We start from the raw sequence: 11,099 nt of genomic DNA, 5'->3' as shown, positions 1-11,099 counted from the left end.
TCATCAAACCGTTCGGTATTTGAGCCGACAACAAGATCTGATTCGATCGGATTTTATTGTACCCCTTATCCATTTTAGAGTTTTTCTAAAAAGGTTTTTTTACATTGTACTAAGGCTCATTCATTGTTACCTATAAATAGAGGGCTATCCCTTCCTTTTTTAGGTTAGCTTTTATCATTCAACAACATTGTAATAAAAAAAGTGATACAAATATTTCCTCAAGTATTTTGACTCGGATATAAGAAGCTTCTCCGAGCCGGACCAAATAGCTGCATTCGCTAACACTTCCTCTCTAGTTTCTATTCTTATTACTTAATAATATTTGCTATTACTTACTAATATAAATCATATATATATATATTCGATAGTATCTCATATCATAAAAGATTAAGTCCATCCACATATCTTATTCACCACTTATAAATTTAATTGCTTACTATCCGCAGGTAAACAAAAATCAACATCCTATGATTATTGAAGTTCAAAAAAGAACAACCCACACACGACAATGGTTTTTTGAAGCAGTAAAAAGATGAACTTTCGGCGCCTTCCGCAAATGATGCTAAACTGTTCTTATTCGTAATTCGTGATGCATCACTCTCCAAGGCCACTAAAGTCAGATTTCTCAGACCAAATAGTCAAGGCATCAATCCCAATGTTCTATGATAAATCATCATACTGATCCTGTTTCAATTTGTGTGAACCTATTTTTTAATTTATGTCAAAATAAATGACCTCTTTCTTAATTTGAAAATAAATTCACTTTATGAAGTGATTTAAGCCTCACAAATATTTAAGACTTATTTTGATCCATAAATTTCAAAAATCTTCACGTTTTTTAAATATCATACTCAGTCAAATGAATTCACATACATTGAAACGAAAGGAGTGGTAAAATACTCCTATATTTAACATCATGGTACAAGTGTTTTCCTTTTTTCTTTTTCTGTTTTTTGGGGGGTTACTTCTGTAAACATGAAAAATATTAATCCAAATATGAAATCAAATCTTCTGTTTTACAAATTCAATAGAAATCAAAATCACCCTCCATAAATCCCACATTTTACAGCTAGCTGTTCTTCTAATACATCAAATTAACATAACTCATAAGTAGAGACATCTCGGGCGAGTTCAATTGAACCAATTGTTTTCAGTTCAAAATATGTATACATATAAAATGATCACACAGACTCAAGATTCCGGATCTGCCTCTTGTCATAAGTACGTACAAGCTAATTAGTATCAGCATAACCTTGCTTGTACTTACGGAATATGTCTTCAGTTTTAGCATTTCTAAAAGCACAACACCCAATCAAATAAACCCAAATTAATCCAACAAGAGTAATGAGAAGAATAATATCTGCCCTCCTCCATTCTTTCTTCAAATTAGCCAACAATCCAGCTTTGCAAGAATCACAAGAGTAGCAAAGTTGTGTTTGGTCATTGTTCCAATTCAAGCAATCCATGTCTGCTGCATTGTTTATTGGGCTAATCCAATATGTTGGGTTCACAAATGTGTACCCACATTGCGTTGGTGGCTTACAACACCCTGACTGCAGAAAAAAAAAAAAAAAGAGTAAAATTTGAAGACTATCTAAAAAGAAGTTAATCCAAGGCATATTACCACATGAAAAAAGGAATTAGAATCTTGTGTCTTTTTAACTAAAGCCTGTTTGCTAATGTTAATTCTTGTTATGCTTTAGGTATATAGTACTAGTACTTGTTTGATGGGGGAATCACTCCAGGTATAATAACATGTTTAAAAAGGTTTTTCTCTGAGGAAAGAAAGTTCCCCTTTATCAGCATTTCTAATGCTTTCCTTGATACAGAGGCGAAAACAACTTCAACTAAGCTTCCATCACAAACAAATTCGGCTAGACTTTACGAATCCTCACTTTTCATGTCGTTCTATTTTAAGTCCTTCTCAAATTCTCATCAAAATATTATTTAAAAAATTAATTTTACTAGCATTAGAAATTCTCCGCATTTTCTACAAGCATACGAATCCCCATCAATAGATATTAAAGTGAACGTACTAACACGAATAATTAAATTCTCTCCCTAATACGTGCAGAAAATTACGAGCAACTACCTACCTTATTTTTCAAGCTCTCCCAAATCGAGCAAAAAACCCATTTAGCCACGAATAAGGTTTGAAATAACATTTCAAAAAAAATAAGTGCTTGTTCATAAAACTGGCCCATTGTTCCAACTTCAAGCAATCAAGCTTCTTGTTTCAAAAATAAGTTTTAGAAGTATCTTTTCAATCCCAAAACCTTTTCTTTTAGATCTCAACCGAATCATGTCCAAACGTCTACTTAATATGAGTTGAAAAATTATAAAACCATGAACTCATGCAATTAAGGATGTTTAAAACATAAATACTAAAAGAAAGAAAAAATTACCTGCATAGGGCTAAGAGGGGCATTAAAGAAATCTTGAGCCATTTTATAGCTCTGATTCAATTGAGCGCACATTGTTGTGGAGCTAAGGCAACTTCTAATTCTATCCCACTTGTAAGAACTTTGAACTCTCCTTCTAAGCCAGCCAGAATAGTCCTCAAGATGATATTCCAAATATGTCCTGCTTGGTTCCATATGGCCAGAACCTCTAATAGTGACCATGTAAATAAAAACTACCAAACAGGCTAGCAAAACTATGAGAATAAGCATAGCAATGAGGTAGAAAATTAAAAGTGCTGGAATTCTCCAAAACCCTCCAATAAAACCAGCAAGTGCTACAACCAAAATGAGAACTCCTAATATAATAACTGGCCACTGTAGAATCTTGACACAAGAGTTGTCAGTTTCCATTGCTAGCCAAATTCCAGCACCGATTACTGGAATTGAAAGAAGCATGGCTACAAAGTTAATGCACCCTATGACATTATTACTTAGTGCCATTCTTGACTTTTTTTCTTCTTCTTCTAAAGATTTCGAGAGATGGAGATTTGAGAGAAGATAAGAGTTCTTGATATCTAGGGTAACCAACACTTTTTGTTCCTTACTTTGGATCCATGAAATTACTAAAGGACAAGAATGGTTTTTTATATAGATAGGGTTTTTTTTTTTTTTTTTTTTTTTTTTTTTTTTTTTTGGGTGGAAATGTCTAATCACTTTAAGTGCTGCTTTTTCAAAAGGGGAACAGGTTGTAAAGAAAACAAAAGTGCAAGGGAAAGAAGAAATTCGTTGCTACATAGAGCAGAATCAAAACTCATGTCCCATGTCCGGCCATAGAGCAATGTAGGGCATAGGGTGTCTCAAATTTCTAAATATTCCAAGGTTGCATCTACACTGAGATCCTTTAACTTGCTTTTACTTCTTTTTTCATTTATTTTCTTTCACCCAATGCCTCCTTGACATTGGTTTATTGGATGCATATTTTAATTATTTTTGTCCTAATTATTTTCCTGAACTACGCAGTTTGGTAGTCTTCCCCATAGACGATCTTACTACTCCTTAGTCCAAAGAGGTGTGAAGTTTTAACTTGACAGTTTCATAAACTTCCAACGTATGCATGTGGAGTTTATCTTGCCAAAGACCAAACTCAAATATATATGTGTATATAAAGTTTGAACTAATTATAATATCTGAAGTTTAGGAAATATATATGTTCAATACTAAGAGTAGCTTTTTTGACGTTTGAACTACTAATTTTCATCCGTGCCAATATTCCCAAGTTTTTTCTATAACACTCGCTTGATTTAAACTCACTTTTCATATTTAAAATTCAAGGCTCACTTCTTCAAGTTTACAATAATGGTAATTTTTAGATGATGTTTTAATTTACTCCATAAGATTTTATATATAAAAGCTGTTGAAATTATTTCTTTTTATAATTTTAACAGTGACCTATTGGACCCCTCAACCAAGCCCCTGAGCCCGGCAATTTGCAGGATTGGCCTTCGCTGTGGGTGGTCTTTAATTTTGTCCCTCAAATCAGTGGTCTTTAATTTTTGCCTTTAGCTACAAGCCTCTTTGTTCTAGATTCGAACTCCCGCTTGGTTAAAAATAAAAAAAATAAAAAATTGCAAGGCATAAGTTGGGATTCACAGGGCATGAGTCGGGTTTCAAACTCTGCCTTAAGGCCAAAAAAAATTATTTTACTGGAATTTTGCAAACCTCTGCCTTAAAGCCTAACTTTCACTGCCTTGAGGCCTAATTTTTGGTAAAAATTTGCCTTAAGCTATAAGTTGGGTCCAACTTGCGAATCCCAACTTTTACCCTGCAAATTCCAATTTATGGCTTGCGATTTCTTTTTTTTCACTGAGCCTGAGTTCGAACCCAGGACTGAGTGTTAAGCGAAGGCCAAATATTAAAGACCACCAATTTGAGGGCCAAAAATTAAAGACCACCCCAAAAGAAGGCCAATCCGCGCAAATAAATGCCTGAGCCCTGTCCAGATTTTAATTGGGCCAGATGGGGTTGGACACGTGATAAAAGAGCACTTTTTCCCACTCTTGATCTCAATGTTTTTTAGAGGGCCATTTGCACGATTGGCCTTCAAAGGCACCGGTCTTTAATTTTAGTCCCTCAAATTGTTGGTCTTTAATTTTTATCTTTCTCCTAATATCTCGAGATTTTGGGTTCAAATCTCAACTCATTTTAAAAAAAAAAAAAAAAATTTCGCAAGATAGATGTTTGTAACAAAATTAGGCCTATTCAGGCAAAGGTTTGCCTTAAGGCAAACTTTTACCCAAAATTAGGCTTTACGGCAAAGTTAGGCCTATCAAGCAGAGGTTGCTTGAATAGGCCTAATTTTTGCTACAAACCTCTGTCTTGCTTTTTTTTTTTTTTTTTTTTTTAAAATATTTATTTGGGGGAGGGGGTGGGGGGGAGGGGGGAGGGGTTTAAGCGGGAGGATGAAATTTTAGGCAAAGGACAAAAATTAAATATTTTAAATTTGAGGGGACAAAATTAAAAACCAGTGCCTTTGAAGGGCATTCCGCACAAAAAAATGTTTTTTAGAAGGTAAATTTGAAGAATATTATATATATTTAAAATGTGCAACACGTGTCCAAAGAGATTAGGATGAAAAAAACAAAAGAATAAATTACTACTTACCCTATTTGGGATGGCGTTATATAACTATCTGATCAATTAATAAGAAATGTAGAATAACAAAATCAACTAAGGGAATATACCGAGTTTCATTTGTAACGCTTGTTTTCATTTCCATCATTGTAACAAACACTATTATCCCAATATTTATTGAAGAGAATTACTCCACATGTCAAATGGTTTGACCGTATGGTGAGTTAACAAGTTAAAAGTACATTATATTGATGAAAACGATTATAATTAGGCATAAATACATAATTTATTAAAGGCTTAAGTTATAGACAGACTCTCAAACTTGTCCATAAATTTCACTTGGACCCCTCAACTGAGGGTCGCACCATATGAACCCTTTAAGACATCTTTTAGTGTGCCACTTGGACACGTCGGGCCAACTGGTTAAAATAAGACATATGCGTGTTCGCGCGCGCCGCCTACGTGTATAAGCCTCGCAATTACATTTTGTCACGTCATTTAATATGCCACATACGCATGGGCCAACCTGGTTTAAACCCATTGAACCCGTTTATATTTTTTACCCGAATATATCACACCCGATCATATTCCCTTCACAAAATCCATTTCTCTTCCCAAATATAATCAAACCCTAAATTCATCTATTTCCGTTGTAGAATTCGACATAGTGTTTAAACTTCCACCAAATTCTAACTCGGACGATGTTAGTTACCCCCAAAATAAACCCTAAGTTCGTTTTTTTTTCAATTGCTTGGTTTTGTGTGTTGGAATCTTAGTTTTCTGTGGGTTTTGAAGGTTATTTTGTGTATTCCGTTCATTCCATTTCTTTAAAAAGGTAACTTTTGCTTTAGCCTTTTATTATTGTCGAAATATTTAGTGGATGGTATTGTTGTTATTTCGGGCAAAATTAGGGTTTTTCTTAACTGATTGGGAATCTTAAAAAGTAGATATGTCAGATATTATCGAGGTCCATTTTCACCACGGTGGTAACTTTATATAGACCCTAACCCCAAATATGTATATGAGAAGGATGTTGAAATTGCTGATATTGATAACGACCACTTCTCTTTATTCGGGCTACTGTTTTATACAAAAAAAATTGGATATAATTCAGTGGCTGGTTTCTTTTACCAAGACTTGATAAGTAAAACTTTTGTCCAAGTGATGACTGATGGAGAACTGTTAAATGTTGTGAGTGGTTTGAAATATGGTGATGTGTTACATTTTTATATTTCACATGTGTGTGAAAACCCTGAGGTGGTGGAAGATGTGGGCCCTACTGGTCTTATTTTTGGGTTAGAGGTAGGTGGAAATGAGGTAAATGATGCATCCAGGATAACAAACGTGGCTTTTGACATTGATATAAGTACTGAGGTTGGAGAAAATATAGAAAACCCTAAAAAAAAAAAGGGCTGTTGTATGAAGAGAGAGGGTCTGTAAATATTCCTAATGTTGAAGAGATAGCGTCAACTGTTGAAGTTGAAGAGGCTAGTAGAGAGGAAGTGAACGTTGAAGATGTTGATGATGGTGAACAAACTGATAATGGAGAATCATTTTTGGCTAGTAGTGAGTCAGATCTAGATAAAATACTAGATGAAGATGATAGTGAAGCTGATGAAGAGTTAATTTCTTTGAGGAATGAAAGGAGAAGTAAATTGAAGAAGCAAATACCAAGGAGAAAGGAACCAACTGTCGTTGTTGAGGTACCCCTAGGTGAGGGAGAAATAGACAGGGATTTTAAAGATATTGGAAAGAACAAGGCCTCCAAATACAATGGATGCTTAGCAGGGGATGAGCAGTATGTTGATAGTCCTGTTGAAGAGTATAGTGAAGATTCAGATGATGAGCTGGATGTGGATGTCGAACCTGGTGTTGACTTTTCAAGTAGAACGAATAGCAACAAATTAAGGTATGATCCAGATTGTGTGGTTAGTATTTTTGAGCTAGGCATGGTATTTGAGAATGTTGAAGTATTTAGAGAGACAGTAGCTAATTATGCTGTTGAATACCATGTTTAGTTGAAACTTAAAATAAATGAGCAGAAGAAGGTGAGGTGTAGGTGTAAGTCGAAGATTTGTAATTGAAGGTTGTATGCTAGTCCTGATAAAAAATCAAAGGACTTTATGGTGAAAACTTACCTTCCAATTCACAAGTGCACTCCACTTAACAAGAATAAGATGTGCAATGCTAAGTTCATATCCAACAGATTTAGGGATAGGATCACTTCTCAACCAAATATTAGAATTTGGGAAATTCAGGACTTGGTTAGAGAGAAGTTAGGGTTGTATGTTGGTAGAACTCTATGTTATAGGGCAAAACAAATAGTGCTTGATAAGCTTATGGGGGATTGGAGGGAGGAGTTTGCAGACTTTGTGATTATGCAGAACAAATCATTTTGAATAATCCTGGCAACACTTGTATGGTGAAAACAGACAGAGAAAGTCAGCCTGGACTGAATTTGTTTAAGTATTTTTATGTTTGATTTAATGCAATGAAACAGGGCTGGTTAGAGGGATGCAGGAAAATTATTAGGTTTGATGTTTGCTTCCTAAAAGGTGCATGTAAGGATGAACTTCTGGTGGCTGTTGGAAAAAATGGGAATCAGCAGATGTTTCCTATTGCTTGGGTTGTCATTGACAATGAGTAAAAAGAGTCATGGACATGGTTTATTCAGAATTTAATCAATGATTTGGGGCTGGGAATTGGAGATGGAATTATAGTAATGTCAGACATGCAAAAAGTAATATTACTAACTGTTTTTGCATTGTTTACCTTGTTTTTTTCCATATATACTAACTGTACTTGTTGTGTTGTGTTGTATTGTAGAGATTGTTGAGCACCTTTCTACATCTTTTACCAAATGCTGAGCATAGGAAGTGTGCTAGACACATATGCGCTAATTGGCAGAAAGATTGAAGAGGTGAAGAAAGAAGAAAACAGTTCTGGAGGGTCTCTAAAGCATCATTTGAGGTAAAGTTGAGAGAAGAACTTATAAAATTAGATAGACTTGGAAAAGACATCTGTGAAGATTTATTGCAATATAACAAAGAGCCGCGAAGAGCCTACTTTAGGGAACACTTTAAGTGTGATATAGTTGAAAACAATATGTGTGAGACCTTTAATTCACGGATATTAGCGACTAGGCATAAGTCTATCATTACCATGCTAGAAGAGATTAGGCATAAAGTAATGACTAGGCATGTTGAAATGAGAAGATTTGTTGAGACATGGATTACTGATATTTCACCTATAGCAAGGGTGATGTTGGAAGAAAACAAGAAGCTGCTAACAAATGTGAAGTGTTGTGTAACAGGCTAGAAGGGTTTGAGATTAAGGAATATGAATATAGATTCATTGTACACTTATAGAACAAAACATGCACTTGTAGACTGTGGCAGTTAAGAGGAATCCCCTCCCAACATGCAATATGCCCATTCTACCATCTAGGGGATGAACCGTATAATCATGTGGAATATTGATATAGAAAGGAGACATTTATGAAGGCATATTCATACTTTCTTAACCCACTGCCCAACATGAAAATGTGGCCTGAGACTAATAACATGAAGATTGAACCTCCAGTACCAAAAGTAATGCCTGGCAGACCAAAGAAGAAAAAAAGAAGACAGGATAAAGATGAACCAAGAAAGAAGTATGGCAAGCTGTCCAGAAAAGATATGAAGGTGACACGTTCAACATGTCACCAACTAGGCCATAACAAAAAGTCTTATCTAGTAACAAGGGTATGATTTTATTGATCCTTTCAGTTTTAATACATTATTATTGAGAGTTTTTCCTAACATTTGATTTTACTTCTAGGGTGGAAGGACCGTTAGAAAAGGATCAGTTGGGTCGAAAAGGGATAGAGGAAGTGGTGGATCAAGTTCTGCACAGAAAAAGCCTAAAAATTTAGGCCTTGGATGTTACATAAACCCAACAACTGGAAGAACTGTCATTAATGTAAGGATTCAAGGTTTACAATTTAGCATTTAACACTTTGTTAATTTAATCTAATATATTTTTATGTCAATTGCAGCCTGGTAGTTCAACTGAGAGAGTTGTGAGGCATGGGACTATGAGGGACATCACTGCAGTAAACATTGATCTTGGATTTAAACCTCACGTGCGAAATTCAAAGGTAAAAATCTTTGTCACAACTACACGGCTACGAGCGGTGCTAGAAACAGGAGAAATATAATCACCAACAAGCCTTCCACCCAACCAACTCCATCAACAGCAGGCAGCAGTTCCACTATAGGTCCAGCCCATGCATTTTTTAGCAAGAAACAAGAAGCAAGGAAGAAGCTGATTTGGCAGATGTAGCCAAGCACTTTTATGTGTTTTATGTCTTTTGGAACAATTTGGCAGTTATAGCCAAGTACTTTTATGTGTTTTATATCTTTTGCAACAACTTGGCAGTTGGTTTTTTTAGGTCTTTTGCAACAACTTGGCAGTTGTGTATCCATGTCTAACTGTTGACATGTTTGGATGCTTAATGCTTTTGGTCTATCTATTGAATGTAAACTGTTCAGTTCAATTGCAATTCCATTATGGGAAGTACTTAATGCTTTTGGTCTATCTACTGAATGTTATTTTGATTAGTTAAAGTAGTCGTTTCTGTTAGTTTTAATATCCATTTTGGGCAGTTTTAATGCCTTCTACTTGAATGGTACATGGTTGTATATTTATGGTAGTTGGATGGGGAAGGAGAATGGTTGAATGAATTAAGTAGAGGGGTTGAATGCTTGTATGAATTAAGTAGAGGGGTTGAATGATTGAATGAATTAAAGAGATGAGTTGAATGGTTGAATGAATTAAAGAGATGAGTTGAATGAATTAAACAGAGTAGTTGGATGGTTGTATTATCACCTATATAAATTTCCATAGTCTTCCATTTTATTCCATCACATAGTTACAAACGAATTCACTCCATCACAAATGAATTCAACCCATAGTCTCTCAAACAAAATGCCACCTATCCAAAATTATGCCATGCATCGCAATCACATATCTATGTCCATAAAGCACAAGATGAATCCGGAGTTGCACCTCTTACTATTCGTCAAGGACGCACCACAAACACAAAACTAAGTGAAGTTATTTTATTATCACATTTTGGCAAGATTCTTTAGAGAAACCAAACAAATTCAAGAGTATAAAACTTGCCGATAATTTATTCTGGAGTACCGTGCAAATATGCATCCAACGAAAAGTTCAACAATAATTTGGTCAGATGTAATAGAAATTGTAGGATATTTGTCTCATTCCTAGCCTTATCCTCTCCCATGGGCAATGTTTCACAGTTTTTAAAAGATTTCTTAATTTGCTAAATTTCCATTCAAGAATTTTTTTTCGGAGGTGAAGTAAAATAGGTAGCTACCCTTGCACTTCAATCTGTAGTTTTCATCCTTGCATGGGTATCCTGTTCTGTGTATAAAATAGGCATCTCCTAAAATACAACCCAAATCGATGAGAGTTGAACTCATAAACCAAGCAACAAGCCTTTTCTTTTTTGAGTGGGTGAAGAAAAAATGACCTTATGTAGTCACGTATGCAACACATATGTCAAATGCAAACAATCAATCGTATTATACTAAAAGTGGGAACATCCTAAGTGAAAAGTTAAAATACCAAAATGCCCTTATATAGCTGAGTGACACTCGTCTATTAAAAGCCAACAAAATTATTCTTTAAAAACTTTCTTTTCCACTAATTATTTTCATTTCAATTTATTATAGAAGTCCAAAAGTCATGTCCGTTTGGGAACATCCGGTAAAAGAGAGGCAAAGAGTCATTACTGTTAAATGTAACAGAAAAGTCAACAGGCATTACTCATCCGTTTTTGGCCCAAAACAATTCGGTGACCACATTAATCATTGCTATTAAATTGACAATCATTTATCGGCTAAGAGAACTTAATAGCCACATTTTAATGTATACTAATTTCTACGAACGTACCTTGCACGTTATTCTTTGTCAATCCCAATCATGCTAAAAAATGTTAGGTAATATTATTTTAATTACATTACATTTTTTCTGAGGTACAAAAATGTTATGTATAAGATT

The 11,099-nt window shown here is 34.9% G+C and overlaps 1 protein-coding gene across 1 annotated transcript; it reads right to left on the bottom strand.

Moving 5' to 3' along the window:
• Positions 1–1,004: 1,004 nt before the first annotated feature.
• Positions 1,005–3,096, bottom strand: LOC132030192 (protein TORNADO 2). Its single transcript, XM_059419717.1, has 2 exons — positions 2,406–3,096; positions 1,005–1,553 (listed from the first exon to the last, which is right to left on the bottom strand). Exons 1-2 carry the CDS (start codon positions 2,901–2,903, stop codon positions 1,233–1,235), a joined length of 819 nt encoding a protein of 272 aa, XP_059275700.1. The 5' UTR covers positions 2,904–3,096; the 3' UTR covers positions 1,005–1,232.
• Positions 3,097–11,099: the final 8,003 nt, after the last annotated feature.

The sequence above is a fragment of the Lycium ferocissimum genome, chromosome 9 (assembly GCF_029784015.1).
Source record: "Lycium ferocissimum isolate CSIRO_LF1 chromosome 9, AGI_CSIRO_Lferr_CH_V1, whole genome shotgun sequence".
Classification (NCBI taxonomy): domain Eukaryota; kingdom Viridiplantae; phylum Streptophyta; class Magnoliopsida; order Solanales; family Solanaceae; genus Lycium; species Lycium ferocissimum.
This window is presented reverse-complemented; position numbering and strand designations above follow the sequence as displayed.

What these genes read in the sequence shown, in the direction of transcription:
- LOC132030192 (XM_059419717.1), bottom strand. Translation starts at nt 2,903, where the DNA reads ATGGCACTAAGTAATAATGTCATAGGGTGCATTAACTTTGTAGCCATG. An exon ending in CCCCTCTTAGCCCTATGCAG is followed by an intron (nt 1,554 to 2,405) that starts GTAATTTTTTCT and finishes TTTTTTCTGCAG; the next exon opens with TCAGGGTGTTGTAAGCCACC.